This window comes from Cimex lectularius, unplaced genomic scaffold (assembly GCF_000648675.2).
Source record: "Cimex lectularius strain Harlan isolate CLEC.00 unplaced genomic scaffold, Clec_2.1 scaffold4, whole genome shotgun sequence".
NCBI lineage: Eukaryota > Metazoa > Arthropoda > Insecta > Hemiptera > Cimicidae > Cimex > Cimex lectularius.
In genome coordinates, this window is record NW_019392723.1 from 1,624,863 (window position 1) to 1,648,408 (window position 23,546).

Here is a 23,546-nt window from a genome sequence, read left to right on the forward strand (position 1 = left end):
CTATAAGTAACAAGTAAGGATGAAAACAATAAAATCTTTGAAACCTTTTACATTTTATCTCCAGTTCTAAATAATTTACAAAAGCCAGGCTTACGTCACTGCGTGCAGTTTATAAGCCCCTAACCTATGATAAAGCTTTATATGGATCAGTGGGTTAATTTCAAAGTTAGAACTATTTTTATTATTTTTACGCGTAAAATTGGAGATAACATTTTTCTCAAACATTTGTATGCGGTGGTGTTTCGTGGAGAGAAAAAAACGAATATCAGCAATGTTTTATATATATATATATATTTTACCCTACTTTGCTAAGTGGTCACAAATCATACCATACTCGTGGTTGGGCTGTAAAATACAATTTTGACCGACCGATTGAGGTAAGTCGGTTAAAATAATTTTTATATAATAAGTTAATACTTCCTGCAGGGGAACCCTAATGAATAATGAAAAATATGTACGCTTTAGCTGCAATTGAAAGTGGAAACCACAATGGTACTTGTAGGTGCTACCACATGTTTCCGTTACTATTTTTGGCTTTAACAGAAATATCTACTTAAAACATTACAAGACTCATAAATAACTTAAAAAACAATCGAAATTTGCCCAAAAGTAAAGTTAAAAGTTACAAAAAAACGTCGAAATTGTTAAGCATCACCATTTAAAAATTATGTTTATTTTATAATTTTTTAAATGTTGTTGTTCCAGTGCCCCCGGACATAGAAGACGCTTTGAGTAGTTCGGATGTAATTACAAGAGAGGGTTCCAATATAACACTTATGTGCGCAGCTAACGGATCGCCTCCGCCAACTATTAAATGGAGAAGAGATGACGGACAAATGATCAACATTAATAAAACTCTCACTGGTAAGAGGGGTCATTAATTAAACCATTAATTAATTTAATAGAATGTTAGAGAATATTACTTAATACCTTTGTCCTTGGTAATTAGACGCAAAAGACCTTTAAGGCCAATTCTTTCTGATGCTCATACTGCTCACAAAATCTGGGGGTCATAGGAATAAATCCAAAGACTGACTGACTAAAGACATACAGGTTTTTCAGTTTAAAATAATACCAAAAACAGTGACAGAAAAATAAAGAGGTTTGGAATTCACCCTAAGACGTTAGCTTCTCTGATAGTCAGGCATCCACGCTTTAATGTCATATGAGGTGAAGTTAAAACTTGTCTAAATTGAAAGAGGATCACTTATGGGGGGGGGGCAGTGACAATAACTATCCAACCCTCTACACAGACCTTCAAATACCATTTATCCTCGAGGGCACATATGCAGATGAACTATCGTCCTTCAGCAAACCCAGACCATGTGGCTTTCAAAAACCTCCAGGGCTATCTCTCAGGAGGATAGAACTAAACGAAACCAGATCCCTGCAGATATCTTCATCCTCCAGTATAACCTTATTTATTCTTCCCCCAATAACCAATGTCGTCACTATGCGGGATAATACATCTACTACTTAAAAATCTATTGGAAACAAACCAAAACTAATTACGGAATCGGACTGTGGGGGTCTAACGAAGCGTTCCAACCTTCAAAGAAACCAGTTAGTCCAGTCCAAAATACTTCAAGCAATGCCAAAGAAACCTCCCTCCAACATATTATACACTCTTATAATATTGTAATGAAAAATGTATAAACGTAGCAAGTAATTTTAAAAACTAACCTTTAAAGATGAGATGATGTATCGACCTGCTGTTGAACAACTTAGAAAAAAGCATTTTCGATGGCGTCACAACAGAACGACAATTCTTTAAGTTTTTACCGAGTTTTCGACGATTATATCGTCATCATCAGGGCTTTAACTCGATGAGTGTTGAAATATATCCTGAGAACAAGAAACTGCATTTATGATAAGATTATTAATCGTCGAAAGTTCGGCAAAAACTTAAAGAATTGTCTTTCTGTTGTGACCTCATCGAAGATCCTTTTTTCCAAGTTGTTCAACAGCAGGTCGATACATCATCTCATCTTTAAAGGTTAGTTTTTAAAATTACTTGCTACGTTTATACATTTTTCATTACAATATTATAAGAGTGTATATGTCCAGCAGGTCGATACATCATCTCATCTTTAATTTCTCATCGAACTTCAAAACAACAGATACTGAGCTTCAGCTAATTTTAAATAATCTTATCATAAATGAAATTTCTTGTTCTCAAGATAGATTTCAACCCTCATCGAGTTAAAGCCCTGATGACGACGATATATCGTCGAAAGCTCTGCAAAAACGTAAAGAATTGGCGTTCTGTTGTGACCTCAACGAAGATCCTTTTTTCCAAGTTGCAACTAACCTTTAATTTCAAATCTCTTTTAAAAATTCAATTTAAGCGTCAATTTATTGACATTGAAGGGCAAAAGATTAATGATTTTTTCCATTTTTTAACAAATGTTACATTAGTTCTAATCATCGTAATAAAAACCCGCCCATTTATATTCGACTAAATAAGAGATAATTTATATGTAATTTACAAGAGGGGCTTCTTGCAAGATGCTTAGGCGTAGTTAAGTTAACCGCAGTCGTGTTTTGCTTTGTTCACACTAATCAACACCACAACCCGGCTTTACTTCCACTTCAGCAGTGTCTAATAACGTCGGACTCCGCCGTGAAAATTAAGTTTCGTCCCTTTTCATCTTGAATGGGATACAAAAAAAAACCAGGTGTGGTAGTCGGATGGTTAAAGCGATAAACCGCAATTTGCCGTAATATACAATTAATTTTATTTATGGTTTAATAATTATTAATTAACAACTTGGTTGTTTTTTGTTTTTGTCCTCGTTACGAAGAAAAGGGTTTTTTAACACTAACATAGGTGCGATATTAAAGGAAAAAATATTGATTTACATGAAATAAAATTTCAAACTGCCAAGAAAATTGTTGAATGGATCATGTTACAAAATCCTGACGAAACGACATCCCAAGACAGACAAAAGACTTGGCTAATTAAGCCTTTCTAAACTTAGGCTTTCTAACGGACATTAGGCACTTAATATGAGGAAAAAAAGTGTTCAGAGCATTGCGATGTATTTTAACTGATCAAAAGATCAGCACTACATGGGAGAGGTAGTAGTAGTAGGTAGTACAGAACTATCTCTTGGTCTCGGTCCCTAGACACACATAACATCAAGTGTAACGTAGAAGGCTGATAGACTAGCTTAAGGGTTGAGGACCTGGAACGGAAAAAGGGCCTGATTATCAAAAAGGTAGGCTTAGCCAAAAAGTCTAACCTAAACTTAGGCTATAATCCTGAGAAAAGATTGCCTGAATCCCCTGGGAAAAGTAGGAAATAAAAACTGTCACTTGTCTGCGTCACATGGCACAAACGGGAGTAGAGGTATTCTAGAAGGCTAATAGACTAGCGTCATAGTTCCTGAGATACACCTGCAGGACCAAGCAACTTTTCTATAAAATTTCATAAAACTGAACTGCCACAAAAAAAAGGTAAAAGTCTTAGCAAAAAAATCTCTGCTAAACTTATAAGATATTAAGAAAGAAAATTAATTAAACAGCGGAGGATGGAAGAAACTAATTATAGTTTTAATACAACTTTATATTTAACACTTTTTCTTCATAATGGAAGTAAAGAAAGGAAAGCAGAAATTTAAAAATGTTTGGATAACAATTACTGAGATGATAGAGGAATTAAAATTAATTAAAAAAGGTCGTCACAATTAATATAAAAAGCACTGGGAAATTCAATAAAGCAGAAAAAACATTGTTAACATTGTGTGGTGATTAGTGACCGTTAATCGATATTTATTTAGAAATCTAGAGATGCGGTCTGGTTACACACATAACATCAAGTGTAACGTAGAACATTCAACAATTTTCTTGGCAGTTTAAAATTTTATTTCATGTAAATCAATATTTTTTCCTTTAATATCGTATGTTAGTGTTAAAAAAAACCCTTTCTTCGTAACGAGGACAAAAACAAAAAACACCCAAGGTGTTACTTAATAATTATTAAACCATAAATAAAATCGTGCTCTCTCGACACGATACGCAAGGATGGCACAATTACACAGAAGACAAACACGTTGAGCCCTGAAGATGATCTCAATAATGATCGAAACGTTGGCACGATAAAGAAAAATTTTTTCTAAAACCTACATCACACCAGACCGCATCTCACGATTTCTAAATAAATATTGCTAACATTTACAAATACGTGAAGTTTTTAGTGACCGTTAATTAATGACTATTTGAAGATCTACACCACACAAGACCGCATCTTACGACCTCCAAATAATCATTTACAAATATTTTATAAGATTCTCATGTATGTCAAGTATCATAGCGAATTTTCTTTTATTAATTTTTATTAAATACACTGTAAACATTAAAACTTACTTTTTCAGTTAGCGAGTGGGAAGGAGGAATGTTGGAACTTTCGAAAATCAGCAGGCTAGACATGGGAGCCTATTTGTGCATAGCGTCCAACGGCGTGCCGCCATCAATGAGCAAAAGGATTCGACTCAGTGTTGACTGTAAGTAAATTTTAATTTGTTGTTAATATTATTTTCTAACAGACTGATAGATATAAATAAAAATTGAGTTACAGAATGTACATGTAAGATAAATTAATAAGTAGCTTTCGCAATAGAACAAACGCAAAAAAGAGAGCACAATACACATTAAATTTCTGCACAAATTTGTATAATTTGTTTTAATTTCTTACGAAATTCGTTACCACTAATTCAAATGCTACTTTCAAATATTTGATATTATGCTGGATCGGTTTTTAAAAAACGTCCAATATGGTTCCATAAGTGTTCGATCGGATTGAGGTCCGGATCCACACTGATTGAGATCTATTGATCATGGAAGTATGGTGACGGGCTCGGTCTTTCCTCCGAATCAAACCCTCACGTCATTTCAGATGATACTAGATCAAAAACTTTCCTATACTTGTCCGAGCGTTGTTACCATCGGCCACTGGGAACCGAGAAAAAAATTTAGTATTTATTATATTTAAGTTGGATAAGGGGACTAGGTGTTGCGGGTCAATTGAACCAAATTTTTTTATTGGCTTAGATTACCTTTTCTAGTTAATGTGATCCAAGAAATTTTAAAATTGTTAATTGGAAGCACAGTTGCCTTTCCGAAAGGGTATTGTGGTAGCATCTATAGGAAATAATGATGAAACGTCACTTTTGGGGAACTACGTCAGAAAAACAGCCGCCCTGAAAAGTAAGGTTTTTTGACACAACAGGGACAAAATCTGCCAACTCGTTTAAGATGTGCGTTTCAATTTTTTTATGCGGTAACATAAAAGATCTTTAAACAGTTCTATAAGAGCTTTTCCAAAACTAACAATGATATTTGGATAAAGAAATTCATAATTATTAGACAAATGTGTTCAAAAGTTTTCTTGCAGTAGATTTTTTCAGACGAAAAATTTCAAAAAAAGCTCTTGTTAATTTTCAGTTTAATAGTAGAGAAACATGTGTACCTAGTTTCAACAAAAATGATTCAGTAGTTACGGAGAAAATGGCACTTTTAGGTTACCCCCTTTCGCCTCCTCCAACATTGTAAATAATACCCGCGACACTTTGTCCGGGTCCCCTTGGTTAAATGTGGTTATTGGAAGTTTCTTTAAAGCCGGGAACACACCCGATGCAACGCTATGCGACGCTACCCGATGCTACCCGGCCCAAATCCAAAGTCCAATTTTCCATAAGATTGTATTACCTCCGTGCACATCTGCCCGATGCTATGCAACGCTACCCTTCTCTACGCTCTGCGATCCCCACTGTCCAGATTTTCGTCGGGTCGCATCGAGTGCAGTCGAAGACAAAAGAACCGGACACTCATGTTTTTATTCAAACTACATGTATTATTGTCCTTATATTAATTACAACAAACTTATGTTAATATAAACCAAACAAACCGAGATCAATAATTCATTAGTGTTTATTTAAAAAAATTAATTTTAATGGTTTGGTAGAAAATTGATCAAAACACCGGAATACCATTATTTGATATAATAAATTTAACTAACAACTTATTACACGGTTTTGCTCATATAATTTCATAGTTTTGCTCATACAAGTAAACCATTTTCGTCGGGTAGCGTCTGAACAGGAGACTCATATTTTTTGTAGTTTATTTCAAACTATGTATATGTAATTTGGTCGTTATATTAATTACAACATACTTATTTTAATATAAAACAAATTAAACGAGATCAAAAATTCATGAGTTTTTATAAAAATTATTTACTTATGATGGTTGGGAAGAAAATTTATCAAAACACCGGAATAACCTTATTTAAAACAATTAAGTTTAACAAACAATTTATTACATGGTTGTGCTCATAAAATTTAACTAACGATTTATTACATGGTTTTGCTCAAAATAGTGAATTAAGAACAAAAAAGGCGTTGCGATCGTGATACTGATTTGTGAGACACGCTGTGTGACTGTACGTGACGTTCGCACGACGTCGCATAGATGTGCACACCCTACCAAAACGTGGCAAGGCGTCGGGTAGCGTCGCATGGCGTAGCATCGGATAAGTGTATGCCCGGCTTAACTGAGAAAACTTACAAAACACTAGCATGTATTGCGGGTTTAGTCGACTCCTTATATCAGACCACTTCAGTGAATTCCTCAAAATAAAAATTCAATAATTATTATCACCAGATCTTTGATATGAACCGGTTCGGATTCGTTTTGCGTACTCGCCGGATTGACCCAAAGCGGTTTTTTTTCTGGTTGTTCCACATAAAAATTACTAACTCTATATTTTATCAAATTTAACGTTAAGGCAACCGCTATTATGAATGAAGTTTACTTAAAACTTTAATTTTTGTCATGAAAATGAAAAAATAAGAATGAAATCAGCTAAAACATCCCAGACGTTTTATTCTTTATCTGCAGGTCGAAATAATATACGAAGATCATGTTTGATCCGTTAGGTGTAAATTATAAATCCATTATATTTAGTGGTCTGATTGACCAAATTAACTCTTTCAATTAATTAATATGTTTATGTAAGGTTTGGTTGAAATGAAAATGGTAGCTTCACGAGCGGGATTCGAACCCACGACCTTCGGCTCAATACGCCGCTGATCTAACCACTTGAGCTATCCTGACTTCGATCCACTCGGACACTAACTCCCCATCACAACCTACAACCTTTCAAATTTTCCCTCCTTTTTGCCATTTTTCATTTCAATCAAAACCTTAATAAAAATATTAATTACTTGAAAGAAGTAATTTGGTCAATCAGACCACTAAATATAATGGATTTAATAAGTAAAACGAAGCATAACTTCACTAACAGCTCCCCGTGGCCACAAGGAGGGAAAATTCGAAAGGTAGGTTTAGATGGGGAGTTAGTGTCCGAGTGGATCGAAGTTACGATAGATCAAGTGATTAGATCGGCGGCGCATTGGGCCGAAGGTCGTGGGTTCGAATCCCGCTCGTGACGCTAACTTTTTCATTTCAACCAAAGCCTTACATAAAAATATTAATTAATTGAAAATAGATTATAAGTTTCTAAACACATGTAAAATTTCATGTTGCTCAACCAAGGCGTTTCAAAGTTTTTACTACTTTTGTAATTTTCGGACAGAAATCGAAAGAATTTTGGAAGCGAAAAATTTGAAGAAAACAATTGATTTTTTAATTTTCTCAAAAATTTGTAATAAGCGGTTTTTTTTGCGAAAAACGAATGTCAAGTTGGTTTCTTGATAAAAACAGTTAGAATTTATTTATTCTATTGATTGTGTAACCATAAAAATTATAAGGAGCAGTACAAAATTCCTTTCCAAGGTGTTAAATGACGAATTGACTTAATAATGATAATAAAATTCGTCAAATTGCCTATATTTCAACAATAATTTCTGTATGGATCCACTTGAAAACACCGTATAAATAATCTACTATGAGGGTCCAACGAGCAGTACCAAATTCGTATATTAGAATCGGTTATTATGCAAGTTTTATGCACGGTTTGGAAGTCTCGCGGCGAATCGTGGCAGATTTAAATGAATATGAATGACAAAAGGAAAGACGGAGCTGCCCTCGGATATCCTCGGCGAGGGGACGGCGGTTTTGGGAAAAATCTTTCGAAAGTTGAGGGAAAAAAGAGCAATGTCCCGTTAAAAAGATACTGTAAATCCCTTGAAATCACAAAAACCTCAGTGTTTCCATTAGCCTTTATTTGAAAGATTTCGTAGATTGACGTAAATTTTTCAATAAAGTTAATTTTTTTTATTTGAGGATGTAAACGATATATCGTCTAATGGGAAAAAGTTAATTGAATATTTTTAAGTTGTTTAAAGAAAGAATTCATATTTTCACACAAAATGATTTTTTGAATGAATTTTTAAAAGTAAAGAAGGGAGAGAAAAAAATTTGGTTTCGTTAAAGAAAATTACGGTACACAAAGTAATTGAGTGGCTACGCATATTTATTCAAATGTAATATTAACTTCATTCTTGTACACTTCATTTTTTTAAATAAAATCCAGCCAGTAAAACGTCATAGCAATTATTTATTGACTCATCAATTGATCACGGAACCAATGATATCCAAATATTGGAACCATACGGAACATTTTCTTACTACTTAAAAATGTATGCGATTACGCCCCAAACTTTTATACAATTTTAATGTAAGTAATGGGGTTTTTCTGTTTGTTTACGCGGGTGCTAATGGATGTTTCATATTTAATGCTTTAGAGCAGTCACATTCAACTCAGTTATCTGTAGATTTGTAATATTTGTTTACAGAAATTTACTTAAATCTATATATTCCATGATAAATTTTGTTGCCATAAAAGGGAAAATGAACAGTACGATGCGTTTTTCCTGGAAGCACTATAATAAAAAGTTTTAAAATCACAAAGAAACAAGTAAAATAAAAAAACTCAAAAGAAAGGTTTGCAAAAATAATACCTTAAAAGCAAGTAGGTTGAACACCTTAGGTTCACTGCATGTGCCAGTCCATATATGTTTCAGTATGGTAGAATAGATGAGTTGTCAAGGAATAATTTGGATCTTTTGTCAAGTAGATTTTTTGATTAGGAGGACTGGAGTATGTTTTCAACCCAATACCGAAGCCGAACAAACACCTTCCAAATTGCTAACGCCCATCAATTTACTCCTAATTATTGGTCACCTTCTTGAAAAAAAAACCTAACCAAATATACTGACAGGCAAAAAATTTCACCCACTTGTAATATAACCTGGATTTGTATACATTTGTATATATTAATCAAAGTTTCACGTTTTTTAAAGTTTAATAATCGAGTCTTTGTCTAAAAAAGTAAAAAAATAAATGAATTGCTAAGGAAAATGAAAAATTTTAAAAAAAGGCGGACAGTTAATTTTTTGTTTTAATTTTGTTTTAGATTTTTAATTAACATTTCAACCAGTCATTTTCATTTACTTTCTATCAGTCTGGAAATGTCTCTTTGCTGGAGGTTAGCCCATTCTTCACAAAGAGTCCTTTCGAGATCGTGGAGTGTATCAGGAAGTGATGGACGTGCTCTTATTCGTCTTTTGAGGGTATCCCAGAAATGTTCGATATGGTTCAAGTCTGGAAAACGGCTGGCCAGGCTAAGACCCTGATGGTATGCTGTTGAAGGTATGTGCGAGCGACATGTGGACGGGCATTATCGTGCATTAGAATAGGATTGTCGCTGATTTGATCAAGGATAGGCGACGCATGATGTTCCAAAATTTTATCCACATAGCGAGTGGCTGTCAAACAACAACCAACTGTGTGCGACTCTCCATTGAAATTCCCGCAGACACTAACACTGAGCAACCTTGGAAAGGTTGGGGAAAATTACAAGCTTCCTTACCTTTCATTTCGCTTTCTCCACAATCTTTCACGCCCATCTGGAGATCGTATAGCAAATCTACACCCATTTGTAAAAAGTACTGCAGACCAATCGTTCAAAGACCAATGGCAGTGTTCTTGAGCAATGCGAACCGTGCAACTCTGTGTGTTCTGGTCAATTCCGGTCCTCTTACGGGGCGAAAAGCCGTCAGTCCATACTAATTTAATCTTCTTCGAGCAGTGCGTTCAGAAATTTGGACACCTCGGACTTCCTGGAGCTGATGAATAGCTTGAACAACAGTAAGGTGCCGGTTTCGCAAAATTCTCAGAGTCAAAAACATCTGGTTATCTTACCCTCGGGCGTCCAGAACTGGGCCTTCTATGGTAGGACCCAGTTGCTACCTCGCATACCTGATGGAACGTCCATCATCAAGTGCCACACCACGCGCAACATCCTCAGCACTAAGTGGCATTTTTGAAACTAAATAGTTTACTGCTTCATAATTCAAATGAGAATGGATAAAGATTTTAAATTCCGTAAAAAGTAATCATTGAAAAATCCTTTGTCCTTGTTTTGTATAGAGGATTGTGTGTGTTTAGCTCTAATTGATATTCCCAATTTAAAACATAGCATAAAGAAATATTTATTGATAAAAACAATGAGACAAATTGAGGGCAGAATTTGCATTAACCGAGAGAATGAAAAAAAAAATCAATTTGGTGGCATTTTTGCCTGTCAGTGTACTTTTATCCGTAGAATATTACAATAAATTCCCGAGCCATAGATCTGGATTTAGACACTGTTAAACATATCGTCCTATGGCTGATGGAAAGCTGCTCTGGGGTGTTCCTCGTCGTCGAACATCTTTCAATTGAATCTGAAAATTCAATAGCATCCTACGCTCTCGACACCCCTAACCTACCCTGATGACAAAGCCATTGTATCGTCCAACTCAGACCACGTTATAGTACACCGAACCCTTCAGACACACCTACATTCCCTTGAACAATTGTTCAAAACATGGTGAATGAATCTCAACACCAGAAAAATCTATCGGAAGCTCTAACTCTTTTTTGTACAAAACGTCTCTCAGGGTGTCCTCGGTGCGTTACTCCACATAAACTGTCTTTCTATCAAGCACATTTAACGCAAATTTCATCACGCTTTTAACTCTTTCTGAAGTTACGTACCACATTCAAAAATCCCCTGGGCATGATCTAATCACCTCCACCATACTTCGAAATCTACCACAAAAGGCTATAGTTTTCTTAACCACAAGATATCACGCCATCCTACGAACCACTCACTATCCTATCTTATGGAAATATTCCACCGTTATTCTCATTCCTAAAGCTCACAAACTTCTCAACCACATATCCTCCTACAGACCCATCAGCCTTCTTCCTGCAATGACCAAGTTTCTCGAAAGACTCCTTTTAAAGCGATTAACACCCATCCTAGATGCTCAAAAAATAATTCTCAACAATTCGGCTTACGTTCACATCATTCTACAATTCAACAAGGTTTCAGAGTTTGTACACTATCTCCTCTGCTTAAAGAACAAAAATTATTGTTTGGGTGCGTTCCTATATGTAGCACAGGTCTGACAACCGTGCATGCTTTATAAACTTAAACAATTCCTACCAACTTCTTATTATCTTATCTTGAAATCATACTAACCAACCGCTGCTTTGGATATACGGAGGATTCTTGGTCCCATCCTTTATATCATCGATACTACCTGCACACCCCAATGCCCCAATAACTTCATCTCCATCGACACCGCAATTTTGTCCTCCAACTCAAATCCTACCTAAACTATCTCGAACACCCAAGAACACCTTTAATTTACCAAAGACTGGTGCAAAAAGTGGAGGACAAGACTTAATAATATGTACTCAGTGTACGTTCACTGTACTTCAACAAAGAAATACCGAATTCCATTCAATTCACATACCTTCACATAGACAACAAACTGACATGGGATTCCCCACACAAGACTTAAGAGACGACAACTTAACGCAAGGGTTGGACAACTACGAAGACTACTAGGACCGAAATCCGTCTTGGCCGTAAACACTAATCTAACCTTATACCAAACTTTATTGTGACCATTTGGACATACGGAATGACTCTGTGGGATTCTACCAAGCCGCCTAACATCCAGCGCAACCAATCCTTCCAATCAAAAGTTTTCAGACAAATTGTCAAAGCTCCTCACTACGTCACCAACCTCACTAACCCCAACGACCTCAATCCGTTTGTCAACTTATGATCCGTTCCCGTTTCCAATAATTTCACACCTAACGCTACTACTTGGCCATTTCTACACATTTCCATCATTAATAGACAGTGGCTACGAGACCGTGTCCCTTAATCCTTCACACTGAGTGCCAGCATTGGTTCGCCGCATTAGCTGTTGTGAATAATAAACGTATTGCGAACACATTTGTAATATGTAAAATAAAGTTAAGCTACAAGTAAAAAATAATATATAAAAAATTAACAGTTTCGCGCCTTTGCTGCTCGAAAAATAAGGCTATAAATATATAGTGAAAATAGTTTAATAAAGAAAAGCAAATTATAATATATAGTAGACATTTCGAATGAAATTCAATGGATAAAATACATTTACACAATGCAGCTGATCAAACGTATGCGTTTGACGTGTGTTCATTCAATAAAGAAATCAAATCCTAAACTGTTCTAAAGAAAATTGCAATAGTAATCATGTCGAGGTAATAGAATCAATGAGGTAAATGACAAACCCTCAAGTGTTTCTAAAGCCCGATAATGAGGGAGCGGAGGGTTGAGAACCAGAAGTGGGAGGTTTTTGCAGGTATTTCCCTAATGCTTGGTAATTTCAAATCACAATAGCTTCGTGGGAACAAAGCAGAGCTTAACTTAGATTAATCGACGTATCTTTTCCTCGGTACAATGCAGAAAATAATCTTTTATTATGTTTAATAGGAATTTATGAGTGGTTTTGTTTACTTTCCCTTTACATACATATGCGGCTGGTATTTATCTCTTTAGCGCCTTTATTGTCCTAATCTGGAGAATAATTTTGTTCCTATAATGACCTTCAATTAATGAGTTTTAGTTGCACGGGTCAAACCATATTAGTGTTGGTAGAAATGTCGGTCCATTTTTTTTTCTAATATCAATTAAATTTTTATCCATACATTTACATGTTCAAAAAAAAGAAAACACCTTTTATAATCCCAATCGAGAAATGTGTTATAGTAAAACGTTAAAAAAAAGCGCGTGATTAACTTTTATTCACAGAATATTTCTATTTTTCCTTCAATGTTGTTCCGATGGAAAAAGAATGCTTCAATACATTCCACAACTCTAGTTATATATTACGCAGGGCGGGCGACAAAGACCCGAGGGGTTAAATGCCTGGGCAGACTCGGACCCCGTAACGTAATAACTCTAGTTAGTAAAAATGCATTAATTGCCGATGATGAAGGGGCATGGGTTGAATGTAGTACCCTCATTGAAAATCATATAACCGTAGATCGTTGACGATCAAACTAATCGTTGAATAGGATAGATTAATTATCATAAGATTGCTTACAAGCTGGGCTTAATTACAGGCCCTTTTGAATGGCGTTTACTCTGTATTGCTATTGAAGAGTATATCGACAAACTCAAGTCCTCATAAAGAGCTTTTATAAAAGAAAAAGATCAATTGCTGGAAAAGGGATTGTTAAATATTTCATAGAGTACCTTTCCTAAGGACTTAATACCATCAGTACTATGAGTGCAGGTCTAGATTCTTTTTGACGGGATATGGATTTTATATAGTAGTGTTATCAGCAAATGGATCGCGGTGTCAGAAAAAGAATGTATATCGTCAGCATACTCTGTAGAACCCCCGCATCAACCCGTCAAAAAAAGAAGAGAATCAACCTATATTGTATCACCAAATCAGAACTTGATGAGAAAGTGTGCCAGACTTGATCGAATGCCTATTCGACTTCGAGCATTATCCCCGAGCAGCATTTCTTCTTCCACAGAGAATATACAATATGTCGAAGGATTCGTGATATCACGGTCTGGACTTTGCAGAAATTGGAAGGTTTAATCGAACCCCATGATCCTATGCCGTCCATATTGGTTTCAGTATTGAATTGTATTTGAGTATTTTGTTGTCTAGGGAATAGATCTGTTGTTTAGTAGTATTTTAAGTAATCGGTATCGTCGGTTCAGTTCTTCCTCAGTACATACCTAGGTAGTAGTGTATATGGAGTAACGGGACCAAGGACGCTACCCTGAGATACTCCTTGTACTAAGCAGAGTAACTGCATTCACCCAGTGTTGGCCAGGTAAGACTTAAGGACGAGGTAGGTTCTGTATCTTTGAGACACGTATGGGATTGTCGAGGAACAGCCCGATATATAGGATGACGATTTCTATCGGAAGGGGGTGAGGTTATAATAAGTTGGCGACAGAGTGTGAAGGTTATGTTTGACATTTTCTGATGTTTTTTTAATCACCTATTTTTGAGCAAATGTTCAATGGAATGTTGATGATTCTGGAGGGTTCGGTAGGCTAAAACGTGCTCTGAGTTGGACGATACAATGACAGTGTCAGGAGCGTATGTTAGGGGTGTCGGTATGTGAATAGATTCCAGCAGTATATACTGAGTACACTACCAGGCCAAGGATGCTACCCTGAGATACGCCCGCGCCTTGTACAAAGTAGAGTTGAGAGGATCCAACCCAAATTTTAAAGTACATGTAGGCAACATAGAACAAGTATCAGACAAGGAGTTTTAAGAGAGTAGGATCCTTTTGAGTCTTGTATGGGGAATCCAGGGCGTTGCTTGCCTACAACCAGCCCGAGGTAGTGAATGAGGTTTTCAATAAGAAGGGTGTGAGGTAATAGTACATTTGAGGTAGAGTGATGCAACGGAAAGTAAAGCTATGTTGTAAGGTGTGCCTGAATAACTGGTCTGGATTTGAGAGCAGTAGGTTGTAAAGGTCCGACAGGGTACCAGTGATAGATGTATGCCAGAACTGGTTGGAACCCAGAAAACTCCTTTCTTAAGGCACATGTATATAACGGTTTCGGAAGTATTGTAAGTTTGACTTGCTTTTTATATCGATTATTTAAAAATGGTAAATATACCCAAAAAATCTATTTTACGACGATCCAATTAAGCAAAGGCTAAAAAAAATTGAAAAATTCTTATTCTAGAAATTATCTTTAAATGATTTTAAAAGATATTTATCCAATTATGCCGCGACGGGGTAGAGGAAAGTGAAAATGAATCACCCTTGGACAAAAATAGTTGAAAATCGATATCACCTTCAGTTTTGCATTTATTTCTACCACCGAATTTTCATAATGGTAAGAGCCGTTGCTTTAAAGTGTTTAAAGCGATCATGAAAATGAGGAGATCCTCAAGTTGTTGCCTTCCTAAACGGAAATTTTAACAAGAAGCACGTCTTCCTTTCCCTGACGTATAAGTATGTCTATATCACGCTTTTAACACATTATTTTATTACATAATTATAAATGCATACTGATCAATGAAATTTGTATAGTTCATCGATTAATACTTTAGGCAAAAATACATATAAATGACAGGAGAAGAGTCTTTGATAATCCTTCCGTGTGTAATTTGCCTAAAGAGGCGGGTATTTCTTTTGAGAAACGGTTTTTTTAAGTCTGAAAGGCTTAATATAAAAAATTTAAATTGTTTCATACTACCAAATTAAAGATTTTACGATATTGACTATTTGAGGTATAACTCATGTATTATACATAAATAGTTTTTTCCTTCAAATTAAACCTTTTTAACTTTAAGTTTTATTTACAATTTAACTTTTTGAATTCAAACAAACGTTTTTCTACTTATTAATTTTTTTAACTTTCAATTAAACAGTTCTGTAAAGAATTAAAAAAGTTAGGAGAGTGTAAAAGTAAAATTCCTGTATATTTGTCATTTTTTTATATAAACTAATAAGACTTTTAGAAGAGCATATTAATTATAACAAATATTAAAAAATTATATAAAATTAAATATAAAAATATAGGATTCAACCTTTATGATCATATAAAATGGTATAAAATTAAACATAAAAACAGATGATTTTTCTATTAATTTGATTTTTTAAATATAAAATAATTAGTCCATATATTAGTCTATTATTATATTTATAAAAATATCTAATTAATAAAAAATTATTTGTTTTTATATTTAATTTTAAAATATTGATTTTAATCGTAATTAACTTTCATGTAGTATCGTAGATAAGGATCTATTTTATTGTTTTTTAATTCCCATATTAAAAGGACTTCATATTGATCTTTCGGGAATTAGAAAACTTAGATGGTGCGAAACATAAGCATATAATCTAAAACACCTGTATGTTTGAGAATATTTGGTAATTTAAAATAATTTTGCTCTTAAAAATATGGTCTTCTAAAATTTCAGTTAAAATTAAAAATTATTTAAAATTAAATACACAAATAAAAGATCATTTTTTTAATTTGAAATGATCTTTCTGTTCATTTTCGATTTTTTAAATAATAATTTTATAGATCTATTATTTTGGCATTTTAAAAATTCTCGAATTAATAGAAGAGCCATTTTTTATGTTTAATTTTAATAACTTTTAATTTTAATTGTAACCAATGTTTATTTGGTACTTTATATAACAACCCATTTCATATTTTTATAAAATTCTCAAATTAAAAGATTATTATTTTGTTTTATATTTAATTTTACTTAATTATTATTGATTGTAATTTCTTTTCATATCGCCGTCTTAGAGCCTAATTATTTTGTATTTTAAAAAGGATTTACATTTATACAAGAAAATTACTTTACATTCTTATATTTCACACCATTTCCTACTTTTTTATTGCTGTAAAGGAAAGGTATATTTGAAGTTTTCGAAATTTCATTTGCAGTTAAAAATGGTTAATTTCATGTTGAAAAGTTTGATTTGAAGTGAAAAAGGTCAATTAAAAGTTAAAAAGGTTTAACTTGAAATTACGGGAAAAGCAATGATCAAGATATTTTCGAATAAAGGTGTATCACAGATTTTATTTAAACTTCTGTAGGCTTCGGATCTACCAACATCAACAAAAATGGTTTCAAAGTCTTTGAATACTTGATATATTTTAGCGTATTGTTGGTATTTATTCATTTCGTATTTTTTTCAAAGTGGGGAAAACTATTATTTTTTAGCCGAAAACAAAGTTGATATTAGTTTTTCACAGCCCGGAAAACATCTGATTTGAGCTTTTTGGGAAAATTATCAATAAATATTTTCCTCGAAATTTGCAAAAAAATGTTTAATTTCTTTGAAAATAGCTATAGAAGCATAAAGTTAGTAAGTACACCGAGTTGACCAAAATTTTCATCCCCTAAACTGCACACATTGTATATGTCAATTCGTTAAATGTCTTCCTTACATAAAAATTTCAAACAGTGTACGTAGAGTATTTCTGTATTTTTTTGCCAGTATGATTTTCGATTCAAAGATTTTAAAAACGGCCAAAAGTTGAAAAGGGAAAAACGCCGGATTTGGGTTTTGTTTTTGAAGCCCGCGACGACAGGGTAGGGAAAAGAACGGGTATGATTTATCTGTTTATTACGCAATCCCAAAGGGGCTCTCACACTCCGCTCATTCCTCTCTCCTGACCAAAAATATGAGCCATGATTTTGTCACTTAGAATTTGCCAGTGGAGAAAGTGACTCGACTCGAGAAAAACTCATTATGTGTTGTCTAAGCGTGGTCTGGAATCATAATCAAAACCATTGACTGTTTCTGTAGAGACAGTAATCAAGAGAATTCAACTCTTCTTCCTATATCAAACTTTTCTCTCTTCCACACAATCCTTATGTTCAAATTTTATGTTTGGAAAATTCTCTAGAGTTGTTGCGAGTTGATGGAACAATTTTTCTTCTTCTAATCGAACAAATAACCCTTTGAAGACATCCATGCGTTTTGAAAGAGGTAATTATAAAAATTATTTCCCAGCCGGCTTAGATGATCAATTCAGTACATTAATTAAAATTCGTACAGCCTTGATGATATAATTAACGGAAGCCTATAAAATGATTTGAATCTGTAAGACCATCCCTTGAATATTCAACTTACACGATTACTGTTAACAACGTGATATATATTATTCACCGTTTTTACCCTTAAAAGGCCATATAATATATTCATTATGTATAATTCGTGATGAGAATAATCTAAAATATATTCATCATTTGTAACAGATATTCAAAGGCACTGTTTAATCATTCTGAAGATATGTAGACCGAATTACTTCCGCTATAGGTCGAAACCTTTTGTGGGCGAGGGGGTCAAACCAGCTTTGATAAAACAGTACTTTTTCAATATTATTTACAATTAAAAATCCATGGTCTATACCGGTATTCGAACCCAGGAACTATCCTGTATGGCCGGTCCTGGGCCAGCCTCCGCCACTTCGCCACCGCCTCCACCTCACTCCATCAAACTGCCTCATTCCACCACACACAGCTTCCACCTCTCCCTCAACTTCATGGGGTCTGACGGCTACTCACCCCTACCACACCACACCTAACAAATGACATCACCTCACACAGCCTCCACCAATCTCCAACACATCACCTTCCTCCCTCCACTTTCATGGGGTTTGACGGGCTCACCTCCACCATACACAGCCTCCACCACACACCACCTTCACCACATTCCACTACACAACACCACCTCCATCACGTACAGCCTTCACCATTCTCCAACAGTTCACCCCCTCCTTCTACGTTCATGGGAGTCTGACGGCTACTCACCTCTACCTCATCACACCTTACAAATGACATCACCTCACACAGCCTCCACCATCTCCAACACATCACCCCCTCCCTTCACCTTTATGGGGTTTGACGGCTGCTCACCTCCACCATACACAGCCTCAATCACATTCCACCACCACACACCACACACAGCGTCGTATATACCTTTTTCCACAGTTCGATGTCAGCTTGCATACGAGAAGGAAGACAATCAGATACAGAATCAAGAAGAATCATGGAACTGACCGTTGCTTCAGAATGAGGCGGCAATGAACACTCTCAGAGCAATCCAAGCCGGCGTCGCAAAAGGCAGAATGTTGGCCCAATCCTTTTGTAAATTTACACTGTTCACTTTTCTATAAATTCCAATACCCTCAATACCACCTCGCCATATGATACCACGTCCAACAAACCGGTAGTGCAAAAAATTACAAGACTGAATGAGGAGAAAATAGGCAGTGTACATTTACATTAAAAAATTCTTGGTCTCTTCTGTTCATTAACAAGAACCTACCGATTTCCATTCAAGTCAGGTACTTAGGACTGACCTAGACAGCAGACTACCATGGAATCCGCACAGAAGACTTAAGAGACAAATTAACACAAGACTTCGACAACTAGGAAGACTTTTAAGACCGAAATTATTTTACTTAAGCGTAAGCTTGACTTTCGTATTCATGTTTAGATCTGTTAGATATTTTATTTAAAAAAACAACCAGCTATCGGAATAACCGATTTATCTTTCTGTAAATGAGTTTTAGAACGACATGGCGATGTTTACATCGGATTGTTCCGTAGCCGACTGTAAATAGACACTACCTTGACTTGGCGAGACGGTCAGGTTTATTGAAAAAGACATGTTTCTAATCTAGCTCATGCCAATCAAGCCCGCAGGCTGTTTCTCCCTAACGAACCTAAATAAAAATCGAAACGTTCAAAGCCAAGTCGGCTTCATCGACGTTGAAGACCTTTAAATAACACTTTCCTTCTATCGATTGCGATTTAATATATATGTATACATGTTTAATGGTTTATTTTATTTAAATTTGAGTTGTTAATAAAAATAAGCAGAACAATAATGTAATGTAAGTTAATTAGTCACATGTGATCCTATTCCGCCAGATTTATATGAGTTATGAAATACTAACATCAATATTCAATTTAAGAAAACAACATTTTTTTTATTTTCCAAAATATGTTGTATACAAGGTTTTGTCAATACAATAAAACAGAGTTCTATTACGTTTCAGTTACGTAAAACGATTTGAGAAATTTGATTTTAAGATGTAACAACTTTTAATTTAATGTAGTATGTTCAAAAATGTATCGTACATTTCCACTATCTTTAATTGTCATGTAGCTAAATATTATTTAATCTCATATAATTGGAATTATTTTTAGTGCTATAAAATTGAGAGTTCTGAACTCTCTGACCTTCCAACTCATGCACAGATGACGGAACATATCAGGAATGACTAAATCAACAGTAAGTAACAATTCAGTTACATACATTAATTTAGTCACCTGTGATCCTATTCCGTCATCTGTGTTCGAGTCGGAAGGTTACAGCACTGAGAACTATCGATTTTATTGATTTTCAAAAATCGAAAGGGGGACATTTTTTTTCAAAACTAGGTTTTTCTAAGGTTTTAAAAGCAAAAAACGGATATTAACTTTGTTTCGTAAAAAGAAAAAATATTTCAACCTACTTTGCAACCTTCCTTTGTATTTCAAAAAGAAACCTTTTTTGCTTACTTTACTGGAAGATCCTTTTAGTGTTTGTAAAGTTTTATACAGCAAATCCCATTTAATATTTTCATATTTTTCCCTTGTCGTTAGGGAGGCCCGATAGTGGTGGACCGCGCCAATTTACTCAAATTTTGGTTCTGGAAGAAGCGTTTTTAAACTTAAAATACCCATTCGCAATTTGCTCGAACCCGAGTCTATTATTTTTCGACCTAGTTTCAGCAAAAAGATTAGACAAGACTTAAGATCCCAGTTTCTTAGGACTTCGTCCAATGTTTCATAGACTGAGGAAACTTCCTCTAAAGCTCGACAAAAGGAATGAGTTTTTTCATACTAATAGGTGGCTGAATACAACAACTTTCGCTTCTTTCCAAGAAATATTCGTTAAATATCCAATTAATAATAATTAAAAATTATAAACACAGTTCTTATTAAGCTCATTTAATCGTTAGTTCATTGAAAGTTAAAACGCTACATGACAAATCGTCATCATTAGTCGATGATTAGCTTCAAGTAAGATATATAGAGAAAAATATTATGACTGATCACCTCGAATTGTATGATGGATGGTTCATAGAGTTAAAAAAACATATCTGTAACAGAAAAACAGATTGAAAATACTACTGGATGGAAAGACCATACTACACGTAGATCATTAACGGTTGACAGGGTCGATAAATTTTAAAAAATCTAAAAGTTTAACTGCTTTCTTGTACTCTTCAGGGGTAAGAAAAATAATCTGAGAATAAAAGTCCACAAAAGTTCAATAAAATCCTGATGATGAAAAGGGAATATCATAAAATTTCCTTGGTTGTTTTCTAACCTGCAATACTTAGAGCTTTTCTACAGTAATAATTAAATAAATGCTTGGTGAAAAACCTCTTAGAAATTTAAATTTAAAACCGTTCGATCAGTATGGAGACTTTATTAAAGTGACACCTCATCCCCATATTGCTTGCATTTTTTAAAAGCTATTGTGCTTTTTCCCAGCACACTCCTACGTTAAGTGAATTGCCCTCCATTCCTTTTGTTCGAAACGGAGTATTTTTCAAATAAATAGTTAAGGTGGAGTTATAAAAAACAATTCTGAAAAGCTTCGATAGGTTTTGACCAATAGGCGGAATTTGAGGATTCCAATAGGAAATTTGACGTTCATTCTAAAATTTATCCAAAGGCTTCGAGGTGTATTGTTGGAAAACTCGTACAAATAAAAGGTCTCTTTCACCCACCCACCCACTCACTCACTCACACTCACACTCACTCTCTCACACACACACACACACACACACACACACACACACACACACACACACACACACACANTCTCTCTCTCTCTCTCTCTCTCTCTCTCTCTCTCTCTCTCTCTCTCTCATACTCTCTCACTCTCCACAGCTCTCTAGCTTTCTTTTTCATTCATGTTTTTTTCACTTTTTCTCATCCCCCGACTCTTAACGCTTATTTCCGTTTCACCTTCCCTCACTCCCCTTTGTCAAAATTATCAGTCAGTCTCTCACCCTTCAACGCTCGCTCACCCCCTTCAAACCATTCAAGTCGAGAATAGAAAAACGGACTTTTTAAATTATTTGTTTTTTTGGCTTGTCAATTTTTAAAGTGTGTTTTCGTCCATAGTACAGTGTAAGATTTATCTCCATCTTCTTTTTGATTTTTGATTTTTCCATTTCTTATTCTTAGTGTATATACATATGTAAATAACAATCTAGTCACGTGTGTTAATTTAGTCAGCTGTGTTGAGCTGGAAGGTTACGGAATTGAGAACTTTTAATTTTATTCAGTTGTAAAGCGTTAACACGGCGCTCGCTGTAAGGTAAAGGTCCCGCGTTCGAATCCTGCGGCCCTGCATTAGAATCCGACATACCTACAAATGTTTTTTTGTTTGTTTTTTTTCAAAACCACCGATACGCCAAGGGGTGACATGACCTCAGACGTTACGAATGCATAAAAAAGTGTAGTTTATTCACTTATGCTTTTTAGATAAGTATCGCGTATTTTCTCAATTTTTTTTAAATTTAGTAATGATATAATCTCATGTGTTTGGGATTCTTTTTAATGGTATAAAATCGATAATTCTAAATTGCGTAATCTTTTAACTTATACATAGCTGACAAAATAAGTAGAGTGAAGAAAATGAGAATTTGTCATTTTGTTACTCTAAAAAGAATGACACGTATGTAGGTAAGATTATATAATAATTGGCCTCATGATAATAAAGATTGAAAAACATACAAAATACTCGCCTAAAAGGAATAATTAAATTACATGTCATACTACATAACAAAATCGAGAGTTCTCTATTCCGTAACCTTCCAAATTATTCACAGCTGACGAAATAGATCACTGGTGACTAAATTAACGGAGGTAACGGAATTGTTATTTACTGTTGATTTATTCAGCGTGATAAATTGGAAGGTTGCGGAATTAAGAACTTTGGATTATATTAAGATGTAACAAACAACGTGTAATATTATTTTTAAATATGTATCATGTATCGGGTTGTCCGGAAAATAATGCAGGATTTTAAGTTTTCATTAAAAAAAATCTATATAAAATATTCTGTTTACGTTTACAGGATTACTCATTTGTATGAATGTCAACACTTATTAATCCTCTTCCAAATGATATTGTTTGTTTACCTCTGTAGCATTCCGCTACTTGGAAATAATTCAGTCATCCTTATAATGTCAAAGCGAGAATTTCGTACGATTTTCTTTTACGAGTTTAAACTCGGCCGAAGCGGAGCCCAAACGGCTAGAAACATTAACCAAGTCTGGGGCGAGGGTTGTGTTAATGAGTGCACTGTGCAAAGGTGGTTTAAAAAATTTCGGGAGGGAGATTTCAGCCTTGAAGATGAAGAAGGTCGTGGAAGGCCTTCCTCTCTTAATGATGATGTTCTGCGATCAGTGGTGGAAGAAAACCCCAAAACAACTGTTCGAGAACTTGCAGAGCAACTCAAAGTCAGTAAAACGACCGTCGCTGACCACCTCAAGGCGATTGGAAAAGTGAAAAAACTCGAAAATTGGGTTCCACACTCATTAAACGATCGCCAAAAAATCAGCGCTTTGATGTTTGTGCATCACTTCTTTGTCGAAACAAAAATGACCCATTTCTGGCCAGAATTGTTACATGTGACGAAAAGTGGATTCTCTACGATAACACTAG

The 23,546-nt window shown here is 34.9% G+C and overlaps 1 protein-coding gene across 1 annotated transcript in view; it reads left to right on the forward strand.

Annotated features, from left to right (window-relative positions):
- The window catches only part of LOC106671105 (peroxidasin-like protein), a 96,532-nt gene that overhangs the window by 58,697 nt on the left and 14,289 nt on the right, over nucleotides 1-23,546 (forward strand). Inside the window, exons 4-5 of the mRNA XM_024226712.1 lie at nucleotides 706-864; nucleotides 4,377-4,505. Of these exons, the coding sequence (XP_024082480.1) occupies nucleotides 706-864; nucleotides 4,377-4,505 (288 nt within the window). The remainder of the gene's footprint in view (nucleotides 1-705; nucleotides 865-4,376; nucleotides 4,506-23,546) is intronic.